Raw genomic sequence first — 27,275 nt, forward strand, 5'->3', positions numbered from 1 at the left:
CGCGCCGGCCCCGCCCCTTCCGCCCGCGCCGGCGCCGCGGCGGAGGGGAGTGGAGTGGGCCCGGGGCTGGGCCCAGGCCCAGGCCCTCCCGGTGGCCGCGGGCACGCCATGAGGGCGGTGCGGCTCCTCGGCCTCCTGCGGGGGCGCTGGGCCCCCACCGCTGTCCCGTGGGGGTGGGGGGCAGCCTCCGAGGGCGGCTCCGAGCGGTCCGGGCCGGCGCCGCGGCTGCTCCGGCCCCCGAGGCAGGGGCCGCTGCCGGGCTGGAGACCGTTCAGCTCGTCACGGGCGTCCTACAGGCTGCCCGGGAGCGAGCCGGGAGAGAGCGGTGCTGGCAGCTGCGCTGGAGCGGGCGGCGAGGAGGAGGAGGAGGATGATGATGATGATGAAGGCGTGGAGTTCGGGACGCTGTCTAATAAATTTTCTTCTAGAAAATATTATCACAAAACCACATCGCGCTTCCAGAATTTAAAGCTGCAAGAGGAGGGAGAGGAAGAACCGGGAAGAAAACCTCGATGCGGTCCGAAGAACACCCCGTACTGGTACTTCCTGAGATGCAAGGCCCTCATCAGAGATGACAAGGTGTGTTCCCAGCTCTTCGCTTATTTGGTTTTTAATAGCATTGATGACAGCTGCAACTGTGCAACTGCATCCCATCTGTGTTATCCTATTGCTTAGTATCTTTATAGAAAGTAGTAAAATTAATCCATGAGGAATCCCATGCTCTGTAGGACTTCTACCACAGTCTGCCCACAGCTGCAAATAATGTCCATTGTAACCGATTCTCTTGCTGCCTCATCGTGGATTCTCCTCTTCCCTCTAGCTGGCGGAGGCTCTGGAGCTGTTTGAGGTGCAGATGCTGAAGGAGGAGCGTGTGCAGCCGGAAGAAAGCAATTACACTGTTCTAATTGGCGGCTGTGGCAGGGTTGGCTACGTGAAAAAGGCATTCAGGCTCTACAATGATGTAGGTTCACCTTGTCTCCTTTCTCAAACCACCTTTACCTTTTTTAAGTTAAAACTGTTTCATGTTACTTTGTTTCCAAAATGCCTCTGAGTTAGTGTTTGCACCTTCTTAGCCTGAAACTTTTAATAACAAGTGAAGAAATTCTAGACATCCTTTCCTAAAAAGCCAGTTCAAATTCTTCTTCTCTTCCCTTAGATGAAAAAACGAGGCTTAACTCCCACGGAGGCCACTTATACAGCCCTGTTCAATGCCTGTGCTGAGTCGCCGTGGAAGGACTCGGGCCTGCAGAGCGCTCTCAAATTACGGCAGCAGCTAAAGAGCAAAAATGAAGAGCTGAACCTGATCACCTACCATGCGCTGCTGAAGGTCTGTGCCCTCTGCTCGGATCTCAGGATGTGCTTTGATGTACTGAAGGTAAATAAATGACTGTTCTCATGTTGTGTAGCCTGCTCTGGTGAAAGCTCCTGGAAGCTGCCATATTGCATGAACTTTTGCATTTTCAGGAGAGGTAATTACAGGTCATGTGTTTATGTTTCATTGATCCTTGGTCTCATACAATTAAATTGACTTGGTATGTACCAAACATTAAGCTGAAGTACATAAAAGGAGGCAGCTGCTGAGGTTGGCTTTAAAACTGGTCGGGTGTGACAGAGACTTAACGAACAGTTTTTGTGGAGTTTGCAGTTACTGTGTCTGTCTCCGCTCTTTATTTTGAAGATCTGTACATTGATACCTGTCTCCTTTTAGAGCTCTTACAGCAGCTTTTTTCAGAAGGGCCAGTATGGGAATAGCTAAAAGGATTGCTGTTCCTGCCCCCCTGATTCCCTGTAGCTCCCATCAGGGAGTAGCTAGGATCTGTGTCAGCATTTCAGGACGCTCTTTCTCCTGGAGCGATCGTTCTGCTCACAGCCCTGGGAGTTCACCCTGTGATTTGCTGCTGCTATATCCCTAGAAGACATCAGTGGTATTTGAGCTTCACAGCCAGCTGCCACAGACTGTTAGGGTAACTGAGGAGTTTAATGCGCTCTCTGCTCTTTCAGGAAATTGTGCATAAGGGCCATGTTCTCACAGCCGAGACCTTCAGCTTCCTTCTCATGAGCTGCATAAAGGACAGTGAAAATGGCTTCCGATATGCCCTGCAGGTTTGTCTTCATCTTCTAAGTGGGGAGGAAAAAGTGCCTCTGTATTTTAACTTGGCACTTGAACGTAGAGAAGGCAGCAGGTTGCTTAGAGCTGATGAAATAGGAGGAGGTCAGCTCCTCCTAGGCCCAGTTCTGTAAACTAGACTTCCATCAGGATGTCTTGTACACTGGTAAACCACCCTGGGTGATCTTGCAGGACTGTATGAGCTCAAGGTGGCTGTTTACTGTCCAGTGGCCACTCACCTCATCATGCTATAAACTTGCTCCTTTTCTGCAAGCAGATACATTAACAGATATGCTGACAATCAAATGCTCCTCTTATTTAGCATCACGTACATCTGATGTTTGTCTTCCCCTCTTCAGGTCTGGAAACAAATGACTAAACTTGGAATAAAGGCTGACAGCCACACTTACAATTTGATGCTACGTGCTGCGAGAGACTGTGGAATAGGCGATCCAGTCGTGGCTTCTGAACTCCTGCTCAGACCCACCAACGAGAACTCCTCTCAGCAAAGGCTTGCACCCGGCAGACAGAAGGAAAAGGTAAAGAGTCAGAGGAAGAAGGGATCAGAGAGTGCAGCTGCTGTCCAGCTGGATGTGGAAGCTATGGAAAAGCAGTTATTTCAGGAGAGTTCGGTGCAGCGTGAAGAACTGATCCAGCACCAAAATAAAGATGTAAATCAGGCTGAAACAGAACCAGCTGCTCTCAACAGCCCCAGCATAGCTCACAGCACAAGTGGAGCGCTGATGAGGAGAGGCCAGAACAAGGTGGAGCAGCAACAAGAACACCTCAGCCAGAAGCTGCATTTCTGCAACCTGCCCAACTTGCTGGATTCCAGGATGCCTGATGCAGCCGTGGTTTCCTTGGGGACAGTGGCCACACCGTCTGATAGACTGGCTTTGATGGGGGACGTGGAAGGCTTCTTGAGTAAAATGAAAGAGGACAATGCAGAACCCAACATTAAAACGTTTACATTACTGGCTGAGCTGGCAGAACCCCAAAGCCCCTCAGAGTCCTCTTTGCTGGCACTCCTAGATGAACATAAAGTGAAAGTAGATGTGACCTTCTTTAACACTTTAATAAGGAAGAAAAGTAAACAGGGAGACCTGGAAGGAGCAAAGGTGAGAAAAAAAACCCAGAACGAGCCTGTCACATCCTCCTGTGTTAACTGTGACACCTGTTTCTGTCTCACACTGTTTTCCACAAACCGGTGCTGGTTTAATTTCCTCAGTGTTCCTGGATTCTGTTCGAGCGTGTTCAGCTCTGTCTGGAAAGCTACAGCATGACTTCTTGGAAACTGATGTCAACACTTTTATCTTGCAGAGCATGCTGCCAGCTCTAGTGAAGAGGGGACTATCGCCTAACCTCCAGACGTTTTGTAACTTGGCAATTGCTTGTAACAGAGAGAAGGATGGATTGCAGTTACTCTCAGATTTGAAGGTAATCAAAAAAGCCTCTGCTGCTTGGGGTTCGAGCTGCAGGAAGAGGTGAAGGGAAGTGTTAATGCTTTTAAAAAGACCTGCTGAGGTGTCTGTGGCGACGGCTTTTGTTCTCACTCCAAAACCAAGCAACTCCAGAGTAGCTAGAGCCAGCTCAGGTGGTCTGTCCTATACCTGTGCTGGGACAGCAGAGGGCTTGTGGGGAGGGCTGTGCTGGCATTGTAGAAGCTGCTACATGGGTCCCAGAGTGAGAGCTGTACTCCTTGTGTAAGAAGCACCTGTGTGCCTTTTCCTTCCAGGAGTCCTGCACTAGTCAGCAGATAAACAAGTTTAACCGTAGCGTTTGTTGTTTCCAGAGGTCTGGAATAACTCCCAACAAGTTTATCTACAGCACCCTCATTGCTGCTGCTGTGAGACAGCTGGATTACAGTTACCTCACTGAGATCCTGCGAGACATGAGGAATAACCAGGTGCCTCCCAATGAAGTTATCATACGCCAGCTGGAGTTCGCAGCACAGTACCCTCCCAAATTTGATCGGGTAAGTAGCCATGACGAGTCAAAGTGCAAAGGCAGCACGAAGGACACCAACAAGGCAGCACAAATTAGATGTCTGCCTAAGTCTTTTTCCTTTGGGTTTGTCTGATCTGGCTGACAGTTACTTAGTAACTGTTCCTTTAGTAGCAGCTTGTAGCTATTGCATGCTGGTGCTGAAGTGAGCTCTCTTCTAATAGGAACTTGTTTTGTTGGGTTTCTGTTTGCAGTATAAGTCAAAGAACCCGTACCTGGAGAAAATTGATGGCTTCCGCGGCTACTACTATCGGTGGTTAAAAGTAATGGCAGGAGAGGAGACCCCCCACCCCTGGGAAAAATACAGAACAGTGAAACATGCGGTAGATGACAATAAGGAAGAGGCTGCGCAGGAGCAGTCAGGGCAGAAGTAGCGGTGAGCAGGATGCTGAAGTCCTGCATCTTCCTTGTGCTGGAAGAACTTGGAACTCACTCCTTTAAACTGTCTCATAGTAAGGCTGCTTCATATTTCCATGAACCCCAGTTCTTGGGCTAACTACGTAATAAAATACTTGTCCATTATTTTAAGAAGCAAATACATTTTCCAGTGAATTTCCTTAAATTGCAGAGGATTAGACAGGCTGTAGTTTAACAAAACCTGTGCTAAACAAGGAAGAAGCAAAATCAGATTTAACGGTGGTTTAGCTCGGTGCTAGTTTTGCCTCTTTCCTGTGTTCTGTGGCTATCTGGGCACTTAAGGTGCAACCTAGAAGTCTCTTCAGGAATGCCAGCAGTCTGTACAGATCTATGCACTAATTCCAGGCTACAAACCTTAGAGAGCTCCAGTGACATTTAGCTTCCTTCTACACAAGATCAGGGGAGAGCTTGAATCAGAGCAGATGTTTGAGAACTGTATTATTTCCTTTCCACACAGCCTTTTAAATACAGTTAATTGAGAAAGAGGCCTAAGAGGTGGTTTAAAAAAGCAACCCAGTTTTAGAACACCTCACGTAGCAGCCTTCAAACAAACAAACCAGAACACGTCCAGCAGAAGAAGGGCGTAGAAATGTTTTGCCAGATCACAGCACTCTCTCAGGAAGGCAGGCTTTATTTCAAAATAAACGACTACACAAACCCAACTCAGAAACAACCACCATTGTATGATCCAGATAAACGTGTTGCTGTTTTAATTGCATTACAGAAATACCCAATCACACAGAAGGTGGCTGTAACTGCACTAATAGTCCATTATGTAGGATGATACCCCTCAGAGTTCAAAAAGTAGTCTTATGGCTAAAGGCTTCACCCAGAACAGCCTCTGCATCCGCAGTGAGTGCATTCAATGATTCTCCCCTGGAAGAAAGAACATCAGGAGGGTATTTCAGCCAAGCTACATGAGCAAACAAGACCAGCAGGCCCACGCCTCCAGGCAGGGAATGGATCTGGGTGGGAATGGTTTCTACTGGCTAGTTTTGTTGTTTCCCATACTTTTAAAAACTTTTAAACAACTGCATGCCAAAGCTGACAGTACCTTTAGAACCAACAGGATACCAACTCCACCAGCAAAGACAGAAATGTTACAACTAGAGGAAATGACCAGGAAGAACAGCACTACCTCCCCTGCCGTCCCTGACCTGGGAGAAGTTAGAGTACTGCAAGGGTCCAGACAAGCAGAGGAACAAGTTGAAAACTCTTACCACTTCCAGCTTGCTTTTGGGGACCCTGCAGATGCAGTTGGTTCCAAAGTTGGTGTCCCGCGTCTGGATACATCGCAGGCAGCAGAGGTTCTCATAACCCTGTTTCTTCCACTTTGCAATCAGGTTTTTGTCAGCGTATCCTTCCTTGATGCAGTATTCGTAGAGCTCTGTAGAGGAATAGACACCATCACAAGTAGCTCTTGGGTAACTATCAGGAATTAGTAGCTGTAATATCTAGCAGTTAAAGCCAGGCAGCTGCCAGCTTTCCTTCTATCTTCCCTCCCCAGAAACCTGATCCTTCCCACCAACACCCCAGTTCAGGCTCATCCACAGGCAGGCATCTTGCTCTGTTCTGTTTTCCCCTGCCCAGGGTAAGGCATTTGTGCTCCTCACCTCTGCTAATAGCTTTTCTTTTATAGAAGAGATCAAAGATGTAACGTGTTTTCTGGTGATGAATCCTGAAGATTGGCCAAAGGGATTCCACTTTCCTCTTCCCTTCATGAGGCTCAGTCTCCGCTGGGAGGGAACACAAACACTAGGTTTCAGCCGACCGTTTCAGACAGCCAACTTATCTCCTTAGTCACTGTGCAGTAAACTGTTCCAAGAACATTCATAACTTCTAATACATTGCAGAGGTAAGGCCGAGCTTAATGGAAGAAGACTCAAACAGAAAGGACCCGACCTGGAACAGCTCCTTTAGGAAATAAAAACAGAACGGCAGTGGGGACGACACGACCCACACTGGGAAGGCTGGTGACTTAATGGCTGCCCTGGCTCGTCAGACCAGAGCAACGGCACAGACAAGAACTATGAGTCCCTCCACACACACCAGCGAGCTTCAGCTGTGGCTCAGCCATGGCATGCCCTGAAACAACTGTACGCCAAACCTCTGTGCACTGTAACCAGCGTATACCCAGAAAAAAAGCAGCCAGTACTGGCCCAGCCTGTCTGCAGCACCACTACGAGGCAGGGACACAGAAAAGGACAACCTCTGCTGGCGGGGTAAGCTGTGCTTCATGAAGTAGTTAGGGGTTAGCTGGTTTCCAGGTCACAGCCCGCTCTGCCGCTTACCTTCTCTCATCTTCTGATCCAGCTCATCCAGTGTTGGCTCAATCAGCTCCCACCCGTCCGGGGGAGGCTTCCTGCTCCGCTTCACTTTGGGCATCACCTCGGGAACGCCTGCCCGCACTCAAACGTGCGGCTGCTTCCAAGTCCTTAAAAATCACTAGAAAAAACGAAGGGAAAACAGTTGTTGGGCATATCGTTCCTAAGATTTCTGTGTCCTATTGCCATTTTCCAGTCTGATGATGAAAATGAGCTTTACGGAGCTCGTGAAAAGAGACAAAATCTCGCCCAGCCCGGCCGCGGGGGGGGGCGCGCCGCATCCGCCTCACCACAGTACATTTTCTTCTCCTCAGCCAAGAGCCGCCAGCTGCCCCACCCCCACTCCGGGCCGCCCTGAAGCAACAACCCCCAGCAGCACCCGCCCGGCCCCGGTGAAGCGGCCCCGTCAGCCCCAGCGCGGCCCCCGGGGCCCGGGCCGTGGCGGGAGAGCGGCCGGGCCGGGCGAGGGGACCCCGCTACCCCGCTTACCTGCTGAGGGGCGCAGCTCCCGCCGCCGTCACCGCGGGGCCTCCCGCTGCCCCAGCCCCGCCCCGCCGGGGAGCCCGCCGCGCTGCCTGAGGGACACCGGCCCCGCCGTGCGCGCCCCACCCGGGCCGTGGGCAGGGCGGAGAGCGCGGCCCGCCGGGAGGGGACGCGGTCCCGCTGCCCGCGGCGGGGCGGGGGGGGGCGGCGGGGCAGGGGCGGCCGTGCCGGGGGCGCAGGCGGTGCCGAGGGCAGCCTCGCGGCGGGGGCCTGGCGGGCCGTGGGGACTGGGCGGGCGCCGAGGGCCGCGCGCCGCGCGCGGGGGTGGGGCGGTTTCCGCTTCCGGGTCGCCACTCGGGGCCGGGGGGGGCCTCGCTGCAGCTGCCGCAGCCGCCATCGCCGCCGCGATGCCGAAAGGAGGTGGGGGCCGGGCCGGGGGGATTCGCCCCTATGAGAGGCAGCGGAGAGGGGGACGGGCGGCGGCTGAGGCGAGGGAGGCCCCTCAGCCCCAGGGAGGAGGGGAGAGGCGTGGGGGGAGGCTCCGGCTGTGGAGGCTCAGGGCGGGCAGGGTTCCTCCTGCCCCCCGGTGTGGGCTGGGGGGGGGGACACGGACGGACACAGGGTTCGTTCCCCGTCCCCGGGTCTGAGGGGAGGTCTCTTTCCCTCTCTCCCCCGCCTTGGGGAAGCGTGGTGGCGGGGAGGTCTCCTTTTCCCCTTACCGGCTGCGGAGGGTCTTGGGAGAGGGGAGTCCCCCTCACCCCTCCTACGGCTGTGGATGGCCTCTGGGGTGGTCTCGGTTTCTTCCCCCAGCCCGCTTCTGGAGGGCTTCGAGGGGGGGTGGGCGGTTCGCTCCCCGCCCCCCGAAAACATGGTAGCTTGTCCCGTCTCTCACAGAGCAGGGGGTCCAGTTCTGTGCCCCCCAGCAAGCGCCATGGGATCGCAGGAGTCCCAGAGGATGCGCGGTGCCGGACGCCCCCGTGGGGCCGGGAGCGGGCTGGGCCCCATGTGCTCCCCGCCGGGCTGGGAGCCGCAGCCGGTTCCCCCGGGGCAGAACTGGGGGCACACGGACGCCCGGGGAGGGGAGTTTGCAGCTACACGGGGGTCCCGGGGGGCACCCCGGGAGACACAGGCTCTGTGTGGTGCCTAACGACCATCCCCTCCCGGTGGGTCAGCGGTGGAGGCCTGAGGGGCTGCATAGGGGAGTGCGAGGGTCCGGCCCAGAGGGGCGGGGGGGGGGGGGGGGGTGGGGGGGTCTTCGGGTCAGGGGCTCCAAACGTAGCTGCTTTCATGGGGCTCCAGCACCTCCGCATCTGGGCATTACGGAGCGGGGTACTGACTTGCTTCTGTGATTAAGGAGAAGTAATGAGGGACTGACAGGCTGTCACGGCGGAGCTGGATCCACCCAGAACCTTCTCCAGATGCACCATCTGCATAATTGGCTCTGTGAAACCCCAGTCATATACATTAATGTAAACCAGCCCTCATCATTCATCTTCCCTGTAGTTTGCTCCAATTTATTTCATCAGCATTTCCCAAGGTTTAGGACTAAATCTGCTTCCCTATTTAGATTTTCTTTAAGCGCTTTATTTTGTGTCCATTTGCACAATATTAGTAGACAGGGCTGAAGCTTTCGCCTGTTTTTTATGAAGGCAAAGAACTGTGGTGGGTTATAACCCTGGTTACCATGTTTAAATGCCCCATAATTCAGGGTTTCCTGCTCTACATTTCATCATACAGTTTTAAATGTTTGTTTCAAACCTTTTGCTTCTTGAGAAAAGAGGGAGCTTCGCTTGCCTCCCCACCCCCGAGTCAGTAGGAGTTACAATATAAGAGTGAATTTTTGTAGTCACTGTTTAATATAAAATGGGGGGGGGGGGGTGTTAATCGGTCAGTAATAAATTATTTCTGATTACTTCATTTTTTTTTTAATACTTTGATCGTAAAAAAGGTATTTCCTTAAATATTCTTCCATTCTCTTTTAAGTTCCTTAATTATGCTGTTTAAAGCTGAAGACAAATGTATTTGAGTGCGCCTGCCTTAGGTGCCAGTGGTCTTTACTGCAGGTGAAATCTGTAGGTGATTATGTTTTTAAAGTGCTTCACAGAGGAGGGTAAAAATCATTATCCCTGTTTTACAGATGGGGAAACTGAGGCACAGAGCAGAGCTGAGTTGTGCAGCATGATGTGGTAGGTCAGTGGCAGATGTAGAACCAGCACTTTGCTTGTCCAGCGTGCGGTTTGATGTCTCTGCGAAGAGCAGAGCCCTGTCCCTGCACCTTGCTGAGCTCCCCACAGTCTCTCCAGCCGCTGAGGTGGTGGCACTGCTGCTCCCACTCAAAGGGGTCTTCTCCCCGTGCAGGCTTGAATACAAATGAGATTTGATTCACTCTTCTATTTGCTGCTTTTTAGGTGTTTAATGTAAGATAATTTCTCATTAGTTGTTTCCCTCCCTTTATTACTGTTGTTTTATTTGCAGTAATAAGGCTTTTGTGTTCTTGAGTTCTGAGCCCAGTGTGAAATTCTGAGCCTAGCTGGACACGACTGCCTGGCACGGGCTGAGCTTGGTTGAGTTCAGTTTTCTTGGTGTTACGTAGTGTCAAAGATATTGCTGTTGTTCCATTTAGAGTGATGTCATTTGCTGGGCAGTGGGATAAAGTCTCCTGGGCTGGAGTGCTCCCTTGGCAGATCTTGTTCCCAGAGGGTGTCAGTGTTACCGTGTGGGATAGTTGGGAACAGGAGACACACGCCTTTGGGTGCAGCAAAGCTTTTGGTTGCACTTATGGTTTGAGTGTCCACAACGTTCCACAGCTGAGTTCAGAGGGAAGAGTCTGGGCTCTGCGCTTCCCCATTTCATGCGAGGAAAAACATCTCAGGAGTCTCTGTAAGGCTTTGCAGTGAGGCTTTTGAGATAATTTATTCCACAGCTCAGCTTTTACTGAGCTAAAACGTGTGAGAATTTGTTTATGCTGAGCAGAGGGCTGGTCAGAAAATGTTAAATTTCTAAAGCTTGCAGTGCACAGAGGCTGCCTGCGCTGGTGCTCCCTGTCCTTCTGAGTCTGACAGTGCAGCTGGCCACGGCTGTGGCACATCGGTTCAGCAGTGGCGGGTCCCTCCTGTGCCTCCTGCCTTCCTCTCCTGAGGAAGAAAGGACAATTCCCATCAGCCCTCCCGGCCACCATAAGGTTTCCGTTGTCCTCGGCAGGTGAAGCAGGGAAGGTGAGAGCGAGCAAGGATTTCCTGCTCCTTCCCTCGGACTTCAAAGACTCCTGCAGTAGCAGAGAGCTCCCTTGCCTAAGCTGTTTGCTTTTTGCTAATCTCGTGGACCATTTGTACCCTGAGCTCCCTGGCTCAAGGCTGGAGGCAGCTCTGTTCAGCTTGCTTCCCAGCAGTTCTTGGAGCTGTAAGAACATAAACAGAGCAGTCACTTGCAGGAAGCATTAATGGGTTCAGCAATTCGTTAATAAACAGAATTCTAAACTTGAGAGCCCATCTTAGCCGGGCAGCCCAGCCAGCTAAGCTGACTCTCTCCTCTTCCTGCTTCCTAGAGCTTGTTTTTATTTTTCCTTATAAAGCAGTGGAACATGGAGGCTCCTTTTCGTAGTCTTTCAGCTCTCATTATAATTCCCAAAGCTTTTGTCCAATTAGCTGCCTACTTTCTCTTGGCACAGCCTTAGTATAAGGGAGGGGTTAAGGAGGCAAGCTTGTCAGAGAGTTGGTTGTAACCGTGGCAGCCGCAGGAACACACTGTGATTCCTCCCGTGCAGGAAGCACAGAGCGTGGCTGTGGGGCTGAGCAGCCCTTGCCAGTCCGGGAAGTGAATCAGAGAGGCCACAAGCACAGGCGTGAGTGGGCAAGGAAGGGTGGCGTCACCAAGAGCTGTGGGGACACTTGGAAGCTTGTTGCCACGTAACTGGCATCGCGGCTCTGTGATGGTTGAGGGACAGGGGTATCCCCTTCAGGGAGGATTTTTCTGGCTCGCTCTGTAAGACGGGCCTGTGCTTGATTAGGAGAACGCTGTACAGCTGATAGGCTGCATTCAGTTCTGGTGTCTCCAAACACAGCCCAAGGGGAAAGAAGGAACCAATTCTCTGAGTATCTTTCTCTAGATCAATAATCCCAAATCTCTGTGCAATTTACCCAAAAATCTTGGAGTGTTTTATGGAGGCTGGCAGGTTCAGGGTGTCTTTTTCATTGTTGTTGTTGTTTAGATTCTGTCAGAGAAGCTGTTTTGGTTTATCCTGTCTGCACTGAAAATCCAGAGAGTGCTGCAGGAGGAGTACACCTTTCTGGAAGCTTACCCCTAAAGCATTTATTAATTTATTTTTTTTGTACAGGTAGAAAAGGAGGCCACAAAGGCCGAGCAAGACAGTACACAAGTCCTGAAGAGATTGATGCCCAGCTCCAAGCAGAAAAGCAAAAGGCAAGGGTATGTGTTTTGCCTGTGTTACATGCTTACTGTCAGAAGTCCTGGCCTGGACAGCATGCTTATCTTGCAGTTCATGAGAAATGGCAGCTTAGTCAAGTGTTGGAGATTTTTCTGTCAGTGATCACAGTATGAATTCTGAATATCTCTGCCTGGGGAGACTGCATGGTGTCATCCAGTCTGGTGCCTCACAAAAGTGAGGCCAGGTAGACCATCCAGTTCACAATTTGAAGGTTAAAGGTAGGGAGGATGATCACACAGCAGCTCTAGGCATGTGTTCCCCCCATATGTCATCATTCTGGTCTCCAGTGTCAGCTGATTTTTCTGTCTGTGCTCTGCAGATTGGCTATGGAGAAAAAGGGCTCACATCTTGACATCTTATTGCATATTGAAATTATTGTATTTGCCTTCTTTCTCTTCTAGATTTAAAAGACCAAACTCTTTTGACTCTTTCCTGTACGCATGATTTTCTTGTTTTCCTCTGACTTGTAGGAGAGAGAACAGTTTTCTGGCATGACTCCTTTTTTGGGTGTGTTTCTACGTCCCAACATAGGACTGTAACAGCTGCCCCCACTTCCGCATCTACCTGACTGGTGTTATGAGAGGCGTGGATACTTTTTGCAGTACTTGCTGTCTTGTATTTCCAGATCATCACAGCTACGATGACACTCTCACTGCTGCTTTTCTGTGACTTTCTGGAAGTGCTGCCTAAGCCAAAATACACTATTCCAGCTGAAGCCTCAGCACTGACTACAGTAGGATAATTATACCCCTTGTAGGAAATACTGATGAATACCTCGAGAAGAAGATTACTCTTTCAAGCAGTTATGAGCCATATTGTTGACTCCTTTTTAATGTTTTGACCAGCTGCAACTCAAGATGATTGTGTGGTTTGCTGCTTCGCCATATATTCCAACTTTGTGTTGGATTTCTTCTTCCAAAGTATAACTCCTCTGGTTTTGTTTTCTGATTCCACCTTCTTGATTTCATGCCATCTTTCCAAATTCTGAAACCACTTATGGGTCTGATCCTGTTTTCCAGAATGATTCCAACTCCTGCCAGTGTGATGTCATTCACAAACTTTATGAGTGTTCTCTACTTCCGAGTTGTTAATAAAAATGCTAACTGGAAATGGAACAGGACACAGGACAAGTAGGACCCCACTTGATGTCTTGTTTCAAAACAAACCAGAGAACTGCTCTTTGAGAAGGAATTCTTTGTTTTGGTCTTGATTCATACCACATAGCGATGGTTAGATCTAACACTGATTTGTTAGGGAGAGCTTAAAAAAAAATAATTAACAAAATTACCCCTCTTACTGCCCATAGCGCAGCCAGTTGCTAGGATGAGGGATATTTGGCGGTGGTAGATACGTGGCTATTCACACCCATGTTGGTTGTTCTTATCGTCTAATGATTTACAAATTAATTGCTAGGTTTCTGACTAGTAAAAGCAGTGTTAAAAATAGGCTGTATTTTCTTGGATAATAATGTTCTGGTTGATGGTTGTCACTTTGAGCTTCTCTAGGATTTTTTTTTTTTTTATCTAGATCTAGGATGGGATCCAGCTCTACACTACATCTGTGTGGTTTCCGGTCCCTGAGATATTATGCACTGGAAACCTGGGCCAGATTGTCTCCTGGAGATCTTTCATTTGGGGAAAGTAAAGTGCCAGTTCTGGCTTTTACAATTGATTTCCTGGTCTGTTACACAGAGAGAACAGCAGAGTTGTTTAAAGGTGGTCTGCTGGGGCAGGTGGTGTGCACTGACATGTTGAGAATGAGCTCTTGTTTTGTAACAGCCAGGCACCCTTGGTGTCACATGGGCCACATGAGGAGCACCAGTGCTCTTGGAGCTGTCTCTAATCCCTCCAAAACGATCTCATTTAAGAGTCACTGTTGGATTTGGGATTTTTATTGACATACATTTTTCTCTTAATTTCCTGTGATTTTGTAGGAAGAAGAGGAGCAAGAGGAAGGAGGCGAAGGAGCAACAGGGGACCCCAAAAAGGAGAAGAAGTCTTTAGATTCAGATGAGAGTGATGAAGATGATGATGATTATCAGGTACTGTCATTCTCAAGTCACTTAATGCATTTGCACCACCCACATTCTTGGGGCAGGAGAGACATGCACACTCTTGACTCCAAGTTCTCTTTGAGAGCTACCTATAGTAAATTTTTTATGGAATAACTATTTTTAGAAGCCAAAAAAACTACTTGACAGCATTTTGTCCTCAGAATGAAAACTTGTGTAATTTTACAAGTGAGACGCAAAGGCAAGAAGATTTCAGAAAAGGCTGAAGATGCCTGGCAGTATAAATCTTGGTTCATATATGGTTTTGCTGTCTGGTAGTAAAAACATCTTGAATTCTGCTTTTGGGGTGTGTTGCAGTGTATTTAATGAGCTCTGGTGCAACAGAGTGCTGGGTACGAGAAAGCTTCCTAACCTTCTTGTTCTTGAACCTTAGCAAAAGCGCAAAGGAGTGGAAGGGTTGATAGACATAGAGAATCCCAATCGTGTAATTCAGACAACCAAAAAAGTAACTCAGCTGGACCTGGATGGACCTAAGGAACTCTCACGACGAGAGCGGTGAGTCTTTCCTGCTGCCTTGGCAGGAGCTAGTGCATTCTTGGAATTGCGTCCTTGCTGGTGGCAGCAGCTTAACACGGGGAGGTGTTTCCCTGCTGCGTATGCGTTGGTGTTTCAGGGAAGCCCTTTAAATGTGTTGCTGTCTAATGCAGACACTGAGCAGCAACAGACTGTCGAGCAGGACTCACCATGGTTCAAAATGTCTTTTCCTTACAAACTACAGAAACTGTCTGCCCTCTGGGAGCAGCTGTGGCCATCCTGGAGCCAGGCAGCTTGGCCAGGTGCACTTAAGGGAGTGAAGTTTGCTGAGAGGCGGATTTAGGCCATTCCTTCCCTGAAGTTTTATGCCAAAACCCAGACGTAACTGAAATCCATTAACCAGAGGTCGCTTTAATCTTGCTACAGAAGGTGCCCTAGTGACAGGTAGCTGTTCCCAGATTCCAGGCATCGTGGTGAGTTGTCTGAGAAGCTGAATCAGATGAGAACGAAAGTTTAGTCTTCTAGTTCCATTTAGCAATGGAGAGTTTCAGAGTGAAAGATTTAAGCTTGCTTATTTGGGATAGATTGCTTCAGCAGAAGTACACCTTTGAGGGTAAGGCTGGGAAAAACATGTAATGGTGCTGTGCAGTCTGGGGCTAATTCATGTGACCTCATTGTGTGTCAGTGTCTGTATTTAGCTGTACGAAAGCAGAAATACTCTCTGTCATCGTTCCTGTTCAAACCCTGCAATAGATAAAAACTGCTTTGAAAACTGGTGACAGGGCCCCCAGTCTCTGTGGGCAGTCCATCTCTGTCCTCACTCCCTTCCCAGTCAGAAAGTCTCCCTCACTGCCTCTCCCTGCGTGTTTATGTGATGTTCTGGTGACTGGTGTGTTTCACTCAAACAGAGAGGAAATAGAGAAACAAAAGGCAAAAGAAAGATACATGAAAATGCACCTAGCTGGTAAAACAGAACAAGCGAAGGCAGATCTCGCCCGACTAGCCATCATTCGGAAGCAAAGGGAAGAAGCTGCCAGAAAGAAAGAAGAAGAAAGAAAAGGTTAGAGAGTAATTAATCATATCCTCTTCTTTTTGTGGTGGCTGCACTGCCAAGAGGCATGATTTCTCATATCATACATAGTAATCCCTCATCTCCTGTGACTGTGTGGTGTTGCTGTCTTCACAACTCTCATCAAAACCAGAATCGGCTGTTTCTTTCTTATAAAGCTCTAGAACATCTGAACAGGGAGCAGGGCAAGAGGGAAGGGAGTTGCCCTTGACATCCATATTGTCCTCAGCCTCCCAGGCAATGCTTGCTCCAGTTTGGGGGTTTGGCGGGTTCCGTGTGCTGGATGTGATTTTTCTGCTTTGCATGCTGGGGATCCAAACTGCCCAGGGAGTCTGCGGCACTCCTCCCCTGCCTGGACTTTCTCTTCAGCTCTGATCGGTGTGAATGGGAATTCTGATGAGCATGGCTTCTCAGTAGCTTCCACAGAGAAATTTGAGCATCAGCAGCAGGGTGATGTGTGGACGGCTGAAGAGAGAGGCCAAGGACAGAGGGAACGTGCAAGGGGGGCTGCTTCTCTTGACTCTGGAGGGTTTCTACCATGGATTAGCGGGGAGGGTTGGATATTTTCCCGTTGCCTCACTGTACATGACTCATGGGGTTTTGGTCTCGGGGGCTGTCAAGCCACCCCCACTCCCTGGCGTGCGCTGTGAAGTGGTGAAACCTCTGTTGTTTTTCCTCCCCCAGCAAAAGACGAAGCGGCCATGGCAGGTAAAAGACTGCAGTCTCTATCCCTTAACAAGTAAGCACAGGACATGCAAGAGGAGGAAACGCCAGGGAACTGTGCCTGGTGCCTGCCAGGAACTCTGTCGTGTTGCATACCATTGATGCCACGTAGGGTGTACTGAGGCATCGAAGTCACTTTCACCTCCAAGAGACACTGACAATGTTTGTCCTCATCCTGGCACAGATTTCCATTTGGGGTTAGGGGCAGCTGCTATCTTTGGTGCAGAACTGTGCTGAACAGCAATTCTCTGTAACAGTTTGGAAACCTGAATGTTTTTGCTGTTTTTAGGGTTAAGAACTCATAGACAGGGGGCAGGGTGGGAGGGAGCTGTGCGGGAGGGGAGATGCTTCAAATATTAGATTGCAAGAAAATAGATTGTGGGGTCATTATGGGGTGGGGCATGGGGTGGGGAACTTTGACTTGCTAGTGAAAGCCCAAAAGATAATGTATCTGCAGAATCCTTTTGGGCGAATGGCCCATCAAATTTTGCTGCAGGGTGTTGCAGTATAAGCTGGGAGCCTGACTTCATGGACATCTGGAGTGCCGTTCCTTCCCAGTTTCATCCCTCCTTTCTTGCAGCCAGTCTCCCCTTTTCCCTCCTCTTCATTTTTATTTTTTTTCCTTCTCCTTATTAGGGATAGTGCCAGTTTTTAACCACATCATCCTTTATTTAAAGGAAACAAACAACAACATTAATTGTATCAGACCCAGATGGATAAAAAAACTTCATAAAGTTTAAAAAACAACAACAACAGAACTTGTATATTTGGCTGATTAAAATGTAAGTTATCATATCTGCTCTGTCATCGCCTGGTGTGTGTGTGTAAATGAACACGAGTGTACAGGCTGCTGCTGAGGTGCCAGGTGCTGTAGCGATCTGATGCTGTGGTGACTTCTGCATTGGCTGCTTTGCCGTTTCTGTGTTGTTTGTGGTGTGGAATGTGGCTCGAGGTTCAGCAGCGCCATCAGCAGATGCAGCCTGAAGGCAAAAAGCTTTTCCGGCTGTCTCTACACCCCCCCACCCCCCCCCACCCCCACTCCCCCCTGCACAATCTGGTTACCACAGTGGAGAAGAGTTACCCTCAGGCTGCAGTCTGTCCTTGTCAGGGGGCCAGTCCCCAAGCTGTCACCCTGTCAGATGTCCTGTCTCTTGGTGTAGGGCTGCTGGAGCAGGAGGTGCTCTAACCCGCTGCACCCCAGGAGGTCCAGGCAGCCTGTGCCAGCGACACCAGCGCTTCCCAGATTCACTCGCCAAAGGCTGGAGGAGATTCAGCCCCAGCGCTGAGATGAGAGCACTCTCGCGGTCACCAGCAGAGGTGACAGCTGTAGACACGCAGGATGACAAATGTGATTTGTTCTGTGTCATCCTGTCCATGCCTGGCTGCAGGGACTTGGGCATGAGGGTGTGACAGAGGGATGTCCTACAGGGAATGTCACTGTTGAGTTGCCTGCTCAGACCGCACTGGGGGGAATTTGCTTTCCTGGTGTGGGAATGCTGGGTCGTCTCTGCGTGGGGGCACAGGTGCAGGCCCTACAGCTGTTCCCGCAGGAACTTTTGTGCCCCGAGGCATGATTTGAGACAGGAAATACCTTCAGGGAGCTATGACAGATGCGTGGTACCAGGAGAGGTGCCCTGCTGTCAGCTGCGAGAGGGAAGAACTGATGGTGGGGGCAGGGCTGGCACAGGTTCAGGAGGTGGAGGCAGCAGGGTGGTGGGAGGCAGCAGGCTGATGCCTGGGACGGGACAGGGTAGAAGCCACAGGTGGTGAGGGGGAGAGATGGGGCTTGTTCACATGGGGTGAACACACAGAAATGGGTGGAAAAATCTTTTTCCCAGCAGAACGCACCTCCCACTAACTAACGGCTGGACCAGAACCCAAATGTCACCGTCCCTCTCCGCCAGCCAGCCCTCCCCTCCCGGGCCGAGGTCAGCGTGAGGGCTGCTCTGCGTCAAGGGGCGCCCCAGGAACAGGGTTTAGCCCGAGCTGTTGCAGCAAAGTCCGATCCCAGGAGGAGTAACCAACCGTGTTGCGCTGCACAGGTTCCTTCTCCGTCGGTGATAAATGCAGGATTTCCCCTTGCAGAGACGCGCCGTTTAAGGCACAGCGGCACTGAAGGAGCGGCAGGGCGTCTCGCTTGCCCTGACACACCAGGTGCTGGTTCTTCTGCCTTTGCCAAAGCCTTTAGCAACCACTTCATCGCAATTTCATACCCTCTGTGAGATGTGTGACCCTGCCCCTGTTTACCACATGCAATTCAACCCTGCTCTGAAACAGCAGGGTTTATCCACTTTCTTACAACTTCTTCAAAGGCTCCTCGGTACTCCTGGGAGCAGCTTTGTCCTTCCAGTCTGGCTGTGAGGTGGGACTGCGCGCACCCCGAGCTAGAGATGAGGAAGGGGGAAGTTGGGGGTGCTCCGATAAAATTTGCCTGGCAGGCCGCGATGATGGGCTGGGAAGGGGCAGGATTGGTTTGGCAGCCCAAGGTTTCTGAGCTGGCTCCCAGGATGTGAAATCCCACACCTGGTGGCACTTGACTGGTGTCCAGGAGGAGACAGGTGCTGGGAGCAATGGGGGAAGCCCGCACTCACTTGCCACCTCTGTCCTCTCCCCTACCTTCTCTCTAATACAAATGTTTTGAAATTGTGCAGAAGCAGGGAACAGGGAGGCGACATTCCCCTTTTCCCCGTTGTCCTGATTCATCTCCAGAGCTGGGGCCAGAAAGGAGAATGCGGCACAGCAACTGTCAAGTGCTCTAGCCACACGCATGTTCACATTCAGCTTGTTTAAGAAAATATCATTGGATTTATACAGGAAATTCCTTACTTTATTTTTTATTTCTTTCAAGCTATGTATGACCAGCATCAGGTAGGATGGTAACAAAAACAGTAAAAAAGAAAATCATTTTTCTCTTGTCTGAGAGCAGCCGCCGGGGCTGGCTGGCAGCCAGGGACGGGTGCCGGTGGCATCGTGGCCAGCTCGCGGGGCGCGGGGGCTCGCGGGGCAAAGCAGGCAGGCGCGGCAGGAGCAGGCTGGCAGCCGGGATGCCCTTCCCGGATGGCTCCTTCATTTGATCTTGAGATCCTTCAGTGCCGACTCCAGGCTCTAAAATGGGAACGGGAGGTTGTTCATCAGCTTTTTGCTTTCCAAGGTGACCGGAGGTGGCTGGGGAGCTGAAAGGGGGGACACAGCTGGGGGCAAAGCTGTCCCCTGCGGTGCCAACCCATCCCTATGGGGAGGGGATCCCAACTTCTGCTGGTTTTGGCTCATTTTTCAAGCCATGTGGGCAAAGCTGAAGCCAGGAGAGGGTGCTGGACCCCTGTGCCAAGGCTGGTGTCAACCCCCACCTCTGAGCTGTGAAAGCGCCACCCAGGGCAGTCCCCCACCCAGCCCTGGGCTAAAGGAGATCCCACCCAGGACTGTGGGACCCACGACCACCACAGCAAAGAACTGCCTAGCAGCAGGATGAGGGGTTCCAATTAGAGCTGTGGCTAATGAGGGTTTGATGCTGGCTGCTCCCAGTCTGGGGGGATCACGACATTTTCGGGACGCCTCACCTTGACATCCCAGATGCTCATGCCGCCGTCCATCCCAGTGGTGCAGAACTGTGAGCAGTTGGCCTTCCCGCCAGTCAGCACGGAGATCTGGCTGCAGGGCACAAAGAGGCAGCAGGGAGTCAGCCCCGGCTCCCTGCCGAGCCCTCGGGGCTGGTAGCCAGTGGGTGGGAGTGGGGCTGGACCCCTTCATCTCCACACACACACACAGACACACACAGACACACACAGACACACACAGACACACACAGACACACACAGACACACACACACACAGACACACACACACACACACACACACACAGACACACACAGACACACACAGACACACACAGACACACAGACACACAGACACACAGACACACAGACACAGACACACAGACACACAGACACACAGACACACAGACACACAGACACACAGACACACAGACACACAGACACAGACACACAGACACACAGACACACAGACACACAGACACACAGACACACAGACACACAGACACACAGACAGACACAGACACAGACACAGACACAGACACACAGACACAGACACAGACACACAGACACAGACACACACACACACACACACACACACACACACACACACACCCCACACACACACACACACACACACACACACCCACCCCCCCCACCCCCCCACCCCCCCCCACCCCCCCCACCCCGCCATGTGTAGGGTTTCCCCAGGGAAGCCCTGGGGCTGTCCCAGCTCCCAGGGCTGGACCCCTTTATCTGCCCCACCTACATGCAGGGATGGCCTGGGGATACCCAGGGATGCTCGGGGATACCCTGGGATGCTCCAGGGTGCAGGGATGGCCTGGGGATACCCAGGGATGCTCGGGGATACCCTGGGATGCTCCAGGGTGCAGGGATGGTCTGGGGATACCCAGGGATGCTCCAGGGCAGTCACAGCTCCCAGGCTGGGCAGCAACACAGCCAGAGGATGCTTGGGGACCAAGACGCCCAAGCAGCCCCACAGGTGACCCAGCCAAGCCTGCCCTTGCACCCACTCGTCCCCCCAGCAGGCACCTGATGCTGTTCTTGTGCAGGGTGTCCAGCATGGCGTTGGCAGTGTCCGAACTCGCTTTCTTGTCCAAGTTCTGGAAGCGCTCGCGGGCAGTGAGGCCACGCTGGGAGCTCTGCTTGGGGACGTCCAGCTTCCCCCCGAAGGTCAGCGTGCCCTGGCTCTCCTCGTAGGTGAACAACATCGGGTAGCAGTCGTGGCCCTGGGGAACCAGTGATGCCCTGCTCAGCACCCTCCTGCTGACTCCCAGCACGGCGCCCACCCTGCCTGCACCCCCTGCCCCGACTCACCGCAGCCACCAGGCTGTTTTCAGTGATGAAGGTGACGGCCAGGAGGGGCAAGGTCTCGGTGCACAGGGAGGCGACGCTACAAGGGCAGGTAGGCCAGGGCGTTAGCAGGGAGCTGAGCTTCAGCCTCTGCACCGAGACCGGCGCAGCTCCTAACACAGGTGGAAGCCACAAGGCTACAAGGAGAGACGCTGCCTCCTCCATCCACATCTGCTTGGTCCGACCCAACCCAGATGTCTCCATCACCAGGATGGTTTTGGGGACAACCACCTGCCCGGCACCCACGGTACAGCTGCCCCGAGCCCCCCCCGAGCCCCAGCCCTGCTTACGCCATCTTCTTGCTGGCATCAGCGAGGCAGAGGGTGCTGTCGTGGCTCACCCAGGCGACGCGGGTGCCGCTGGCCGAGAAGCAGATGCTGTGCACCCACCCGCAGCTGCTGCTCGACTCGAACATCAGCTCCCCGAAAGGCATCTTGGAGCCCCACGGCGTGGGGCTAGGCCGCTCCTCCACCTCCTTGATGTAGGCTGAGAAGATCCTGGGGAGGAAGAGAGCCTTGCCACACGTCCCTGGACACCGGAGCTGCCTCCATCCCTGCCCCCTTGCATGACTCAGTTTCCCTGTCAGAGCCTGTGGGGTGCCCCAGTGGGATGGTCCCCAGGACACCCCCCAGCCCTCCCTGCATCTCCCCCGTGCCCCAACCCTGGCTCCCAGCAGCACCTGGAGGGGTGAAGCCCCATGGGCGACCAGGGCACTGGGCTGCCCCACACACCTCTGTGCAGCACCAGAGTGAGACCCCAACCCACCCTTGGGGGGTCCCCCCACCTCAGGCCCCACCAGTTGCCCACCCTCCTTGCTCCTCACCGGCACTTGAAATCGCAGGAGCCGGCAGCCAGGAGGACGTTGTTGGGGTGCCAGTCGAGGCTGAGGACCGTTGAGCGGATGGGCTTCTTGATGTGCTTGCAAACCCACCTGCATGGAGAGTGGTTGGCATCAGTGGGGGAGCATCACCACCCCCAGAACCCCCCCCCCGGGCTTTCGTGGAGGCTGGCTGAGGGTGGTCAGGGCCCCCAAGCACCCCAGGAGCTGCCCTGGGCCACCACCCTGCAGTAACAGCTTGGGCACAGGAAGTACCCCCATCTCCTCATCTGTCTCTGCGTCCTCCTCCAGTTCCTTTGCCTCCCCCATCTCCTTCTGTCTCACCTCCATCCATCCATCCTTCCCATCCATCCATGCCCCCTCTATTTCTCCCTCCTCCATCTCTCCCAGAACAGAGCCCCTGAGGCCACGGCAGACCCTTACCAGTCATTTTCCTGCTCAAAGTAGCAGATGGAGATGAGCCGGGAGCCGCTGCCCACAGCAAACTTATTCTCCTTGGGGGACCACTTGACGCAGCGGGCGGCCCGGTTGATCCGCAGGATGACCAGGGTGGGTTTCCAGACATTGCCCTTCAGGGTCCAGACGTAGGCATTGCGGTCAGTCCCACACGTCACCAGCCGGTTGCTCTCGGGGGCCCAGTCAATGCCTGGAGGGTGGGGGATTGAGGGGGACCCAGGGAGCCATGGGGATGGGGACGGGTCACTTGGGGCTGGAGGCTATCTGAAGGCAGAGCTGTTCTGGGTGGTCTCTGCTCCAGAGTCTCTCTGCCTTATTCCCACATCCACCCCAAATCATCCCACCCCATCCCTTGCCATTCCTCCCACCACAAAGCATTCCATCACAACCCAGCCCACCCCATCTCTCCCCTCCATCCACCCCATCCCACCTCATCCCTTCCCGTCCCATCCCTCTGACCCCATTCCAATCCAACCCATCTCACTCCATCTATCCATATATATCCCTTCCCATCTATCCATCCACCCCATCCATCTCATCCCACCTCATCCCTCCCCATCTCATCCATCCCACCCACAAGGTGCCTTCTGATGTACTCTATCAGGGCCAGGAGGTACAGACACCACCTGCTCCCCCTCCTCTACCTGCTGCACAACCACCATCCAGAACCTGCTGGTGCCACCAAGTGGGGCCAGACCGGCTCTGCGGCACGGCCACCCCCCATCCATGTCCCTGTCCCCTCTGCCAGCTGGAACTCACCTGTCACCTGTCCGTTGTGCTCCTTCAGCTCATGGACCTTGCTCCACTTGGCCCCCTGCTTGCAGTAGATGTGGACCTCGTGGTTGTTGGGGCAGAGGGCGATCTCTGCGGGGCAAGAGCAGCCGGGGCAAAGCCCCCTCCCTCCCTCATGGGCTCTGCCAGGGGGGGAACGGGGCCAGCCAGCATCAACCTGCCCCTTCCTGTGCTCCAGGCTCAGTGGGGCATGGGGGGACCCCACTGAGCCCCATCTGCATGATGCGGTCCCACCAAGCCCCCCACCCCAGCCCTGTGCTGCCCTGAAGCTGCCCCTGCTCCTGCAAACTGCGCTTATGGGGAGGGGAGAACCTCCCCCAGGACCCCACAGCCCAGCGTCCTCCCTTCCCCAGCAAGTGGTCCCGTGGGGCTGGTGGGATGGGATGGGATGAGACAGGACAGGATGGGATGAGATGGGATGGGATGGCTGTGGACACTCAGCTCCCATCCAGCCCCATCCTGCCCCGCCTGCCCGGCACAGCAGCCGCAGGAGAGAAAGCCCTTTTTGTTCTCTCCCACGTCCCCTGTGCCGTGGCCGGGAAATGCCATCGGCTGTGAATCACCCGGCTCTGCTCTCCTCTGCTCTCCTCTGCTCTCCAGCTTCATCCATCCCTCCCCACGCTGGCTCTGGCCACTGCAATGCGGGGGCTGGCTGTGCTGGCACCCACCATGCCAGCTCTGCCCCAGCAGGACCAGGGGGATGGGGGCCACGTGCTGTCCCAGCCCCCAAATCTGTCTGTGCTTCCCTAAACTCAGCCCTGAGCCCGCTCTGCCCCATTGCACGGACAAGAGCTGGTGCTTCAGGCCGCCCCCGAGGGTTCGGGATGGGGTGCCCCAGCCATACTTACGGGTCCGGTCCTTGTTCCAGGCGTGGCAGCTGATGGGCTCCAGCAGGAAGCTGTGGTAGGCCATGGCTCACGGGCTGGGGCGAGACCCCCGCAGCCGTCAGGAGATGCTGCTCCGCTCACAGGGACAAACCCCCAGCGGGACCCCCAGCTCACAGCCCCTCTGAAAATTCCCTCCCACCAGCATCAGCCCCACACTACAGCCCCCATCCCAGCTCTGCCAGGGAAGGGGCTTCCCCAGGATTTCCAAACTCAGGAGACTGCCCAAGCTCGGGGGGCTGAGGGTCCGGGTGGAGCTAGAGATGTTCCCCACGATGCTGCCCCATGGCCAGGACCTCACGCCAAGTGGCCTGTGGCTGGGTGCCAGCTGGGTGTCCATGGCCAAGCACCCTATAGCTGGGTGCCACATGGGTGTCCCGTAACCAGATGGGAAGCAGGGACTTCTTCCAGTGACTTCCAAACCATGCCATCACCCCTGGCTGGCTGGAGCCTAGGGGGCTGGCCAGGTGCATGGGGACCCTGGTGCCAGCACTGCCAGCCCCACATCCACCCTGAGGGTCCCACCACCTCCTCCGACCAGCCCCACAGGGCCAGATCTGCTTACTCCTTCCCTGCCTTTCACTTAGGAAGAGCCAAAGCCCTGCAGAGGCATCTCCATCCCATCCCGTCCCATCCCATGTGTGCCCAGCCCCACGAGCTGGTGACTAATCCCTTCCCCTGGCTGAGCTCCCACCGCCTCCACCAGCACCCACCGACGGCTCCGGAGTCACGGCACAGAGCAACTTTCCACGGGTCCCCTCCGGGTACCGGGAAGGGCTCAGAGCAGCGGTGCAGCCCCTCGGCCACCCAGGCAAGGTAACGGCACAGGCACAGGGAAACACCTCGCCGGGGCGTGAGGGAGGGGGATTACTCACAGCTCACTTCTCAGCTATTTTGGGAACTCGCTGAATGCTGCCCGTTTTCTTTGGCAGCTAGAAACGGTACAGGGGACGGAAAAAAGTCCCTCCTAGCAAACCTTTGCCCTGGGCTGGTGAAAAGAAAATCTGTGCGGCTCCATCACCTGCCTGTTACATGTGGCGAGATCCCAGCACCGATGCACAGCTCGACCCCCGCTGCCCCACACCCCACGGCCGAGCCCCCTGCAGCACCCACCCCCACAGGCCAAGGACGCGGCTGCCCAAGCCCAGCCCCACCGACCTGCCCCACAGCATCCAGGGGTCACCTGCAGGAGGGGACAAAGCTACCACCGCCACGTGCCTCTGCCCCAAGCCCTGCAGCCGGAGCAGCACCACGAGTGCCGGATAAAACCATCGGCAAGCGGGGATGCTGCTGGAGGCGTTGCAAAAGATCAGGAGCAGAAAAGTGTGTGAAACAGGGACGGGGCTGGAATGGCCCCGGGAGGAGGGATGGGAGGCCGGGTGTGCCGCCACGCTTTCCGGCTTCAACGCTTCAACGCTGGCTAGGGAAAAAAGCAATGCTTTTTTTTTTTTTTTTTCTTGGCTCGTTTGGTTGCTCAGAGGCTTGGACCCTCCTCCCGGGGGGGTCTTGCTGTTCACCCATGCAATGCCAGCACCCCGAGGGATGGGCTCAGCCACTTGCCCCGCAGCCCCCTGGTAAGCAGCCAGGGCTGTTCAGCCGGTTGATCCCCCACCTATCCCTGCAGGATCCCCCACCGCTCCCTGCAGTGGTTTGTGTTTCGGTTCCCCAGCAGCCAGTTTCCAGCCAGTTCCCTGCTGATGACCCATGGGCTGAGCCCGGTCCTGCGCAGGGGGAGCCATGGGGTGACCCACAGGGAGCCTGGCAGCCCCTTCCCCAGCAGGGAAGAGCATCGGAGGGGCCGTGGTTATCCCCCCACTCAACATGGAGGCTCTCGAGGGAGGAACACTGGTATTTTCAGAAGGCCAGACAGGGCGGGATTGGGACCTGATGAAGCTCCGTTATCTCCCCAGCCAGCCCTGAGCATTCGGAAACATCCTCAGAGGAGATAACCAAACCTTGGCAGGAGCCGAGCGCTGGGGGCTCCTCCCAGCCTGGGGAGGAAACCGGCACCAGGGCTGCTGCAGCTGCTGCTGTATTTTGGGTTTTGCTGAGCCCGCCGGGCTGGCAGGAGGTGGGTTTGCACCCACCCGTGCGAACAGTCACAGTGACGGTCCTGCTAGGAACCACAGGACCCCACAGAGTTGTCCCCGGCCACCATGGCGGTCTGGTCCTCCTGCACCACCGACCCCCGGGGAGCCCCTGTGCTCCCCACAGCAAGCCCTTGTACTCCTGCCAGCAAGGTTGAGGACATCCATCCTCGGGCCCCAAGCGTTGGTGTGGGGTGCCCCAGGAGCCAGCCTGGCCCTGGGGGGACACCACTGTCCCAGGGCAGATGGAGGGCAGCTCTGACCCTCTTCCTCACGCTGGGCAAAGCAGGAGGCAGCTGCCCGCGGGGGACAGATTGCAGGCAGCTCTGGCTCTGCCGGCACCTACCCCTGCAGGACCCCCGCCAGGGGACCTTTTCCCACACCCCACAGCTGCCAGGCCTCTGGCAAGAGAATAAAACTCAAACTTTCTGCCAAAGCGGGGGGGGTGGGGGGGGGGGTGGGGGGGCGGGGGAAGGAGGAGGGGGGAGAGAGAAAAAAAAAAGCCCAAAACACAGCAACAGCGAAACTCATGATCAGCGAGGCGCTGCCTGCACCCCTTGGACTGCAGAGCAGCTCTGACCGGGGGTCCCACTGCCCCTTGAGCAGGGTGCAAGCACCAGGAGGGGTGATGGCCACAGCCCCCACGGGACAGCCCCAGCTCCTTACCTTGGGCAGCACAGGCAGGGCAGGCAGCGCAGGCAGGGCTAGTTCATGGACTCTGGGCAGTCGACACGAACCGCAGCCCGGAGCGAGCGGTGGGAGCTGCTGGCCGCCCCGCCGAGGCAGCCTGACTTCCCTTTTCCTCTCCGAGAAATGCAACCACTTCCTTACGTGGGCGTTGGGGGAGCGCGAAGCAGCTCGGCGGCCGCCCTGCCCTGCCTGCCTGCGAGCCAGGCCTCTCCACCATCGACATCGCCGCACGTGGAGGGGCTGCCGGCCCGGGATGCTCCCGGCAGCCCCCGCTGCTCGGTGGGATGTGGGCAACTCATGCCGGGTGCACCAGGGAAGGATGCGGCTCGGAGAGCAGAGGGGATGGATCCCCGTCCTCTCTCTCTGGCAGTGGGAAGTTTGCTCACCCCACACTCCCCCTGTCCCTGATGCTTTCTGGGGAGACGGATGGTGCGGGGAGGCCCTGCCGGTGCTGGCCCGCAGCAGGCTATAGCTGTGGTCGAAGCCCACC

General features: G+C 54.3%; 4 protein-coding genes across 10 annotated transcripts; 2 read left to right on the forward strand and 2 right to left on the reverse strand.

Annotated features, from left to right (window-relative positions):
- The first annotated feature begins 23 nt into the window (after positions 1-23).
- On the forward strand, positions 24-4,647 carry PTCD1 (pentatricopeptide repeat domain 1). 3 transcript variants are annotated; one of them, XR_008731995.1, is made up of 8 exons: positions 24-579; positions 821-961; positions 1,157-1,375; positions 2,002-2,103; positions 2,467-3,225; positions 3,428-3,544; positions 3,935-4,082; positions 4,306-4,413. XR_008731995.1 is itself a non-coding variant. In XM_027800334.2 (8 exons), exons 1-8 carry the CDS (start codon positions 109-111, stop codon positions 4,483-4,485), a joined length of 2,229 nt encoding a protein of 742 aa, XP_027656135.2. In that variant the 5' UTR covers positions 24-108; the 3' UTR covers positions 4,486-4,647. The 3 variants fall into 3 exon arrangements, 2 of the variants coding, with proteins under 2 accessions (XP_027656135.2, XP_055564854.1); XM_027800334.2 differs by having other exon boundaries at positions 3,843-4,082; positions 4,306-4,647; XM_055708879.1 differs by having other exon boundaries at positions 26-579; positions 3,900-4,082; positions 4,306-4,647.
- Positions 4,648-5,141: 494 nt separating this feature from the next.
- BUD31 (BUD31 homolog) lies at positions 5,142-7,498 on the reverse strand. Of its 2 annotated transcripts, none has more exons than XM_055708880.1 (5): positions 7,342-7,498; positions 6,820-6,973; positions 6,142-6,264; positions 5,749-5,915; positions 5,142-5,404 (listed from the first exon to the last, which is right to left on the reverse strand). In XM_055708880.1, exons 2-5 carry the CDS (start codon positions 6,911-6,913, stop codon positions 5,354-5,356), a joined length of 435 nt encoding a protein of 144 aa, XP_055564855.1. In that variant the 5' UTR covers positions 6,914-6,973; positions 7,342-7,498; the 3' UTR covers positions 5,142-5,353. The 2 variants fall into 2 exon arrangements, with proteins under 2 accessions (XP_055564855.1, XP_055564856.1); XM_055708881.1 differs by having other exon boundaries at positions 6,820-6,962; positions 7,342-7,487.
- A 136-nt stretch (positions 7,499-7,634) lies between these two features.
- On the forward strand, positions 7,635-16,911 carry PDAP1 (PDGFA associated protein 1). Its single transcript, XM_055708882.1, has 6 exons — positions 7,635-7,755; positions 11,669-11,760; positions 13,713-13,820; positions 14,224-14,345; positions 15,233-15,384; positions 16,078-16,911. Exons 1-6 carry the CDS (start codon positions 7,743-7,745, stop codon positions 16,134-16,136), a joined length of 546 nt encoding a protein of 181 aa, XP_055564857.1. The 5' UTR covers positions 7,635-7,742; the 3' UTR covers positions 16,137-16,911.
- A 2,010-nt stretch (positions 16,912-18,921) lies between these two features.
- On the reverse strand, positions 18,922-26,986 carry ARPC1B (actin related protein 2/3 complex subunit 1B). 4 transcript variants are annotated; one of them, XM_055708885.1, is made up of 10 exons: positions 26,762-26,917; positions 23,973-24,052; positions 23,092-23,196; positions 22,300-22,522; positions 21,862-21,969; positions 21,329-21,535; positions 21,003-21,078; positions 20,718-20,914; positions 19,674-19,764; positions 18,922-19,221 (listed from the first exon to the last, which is right to left on the reverse strand). In XM_055708885.1, exons 2-10 carry the CDS (start codon positions 24,034-24,036, stop codon positions 19,183-19,185), a joined length of 1,110 nt encoding a protein of 369 aa, XP_055564860.1. In that variant the 5' UTR covers positions 24,037-24,052; positions 26,762-26,917; the 3' UTR covers positions 18,922-19,182. The 4 variants fall into 4 exon arrangements, with proteins under 4 accessions (XP_055564860.1, XP_005435710.1, XP_055564859.1 ...); XM_005435653.4 differs by having other exon boundaries at positions 23,973-24,046; positions 26,762-26,914; XM_055708884.1 differs by lacking the exon at positions 26,762-26,917 and adding an exon at positions 24,722-25,428 and having other exon boundaries at positions 23,973-24,046.
- Positions 26,987-27,275: the final 289 nt, after the last annotated feature.

This window comes from Falco cherrug, chromosome 4 (assembly GCF_023634085.1).
Source record: "Falco cherrug isolate bFalChe1 chromosome 4, bFalChe1.pri, whole genome shotgun sequence".
NCBI classification, from domain to species: domain Eukaryota; kingdom Metazoa; phylum Chordata; class Aves; order Falconiformes; family Falconidae; genus Falco; species Falco cherrug.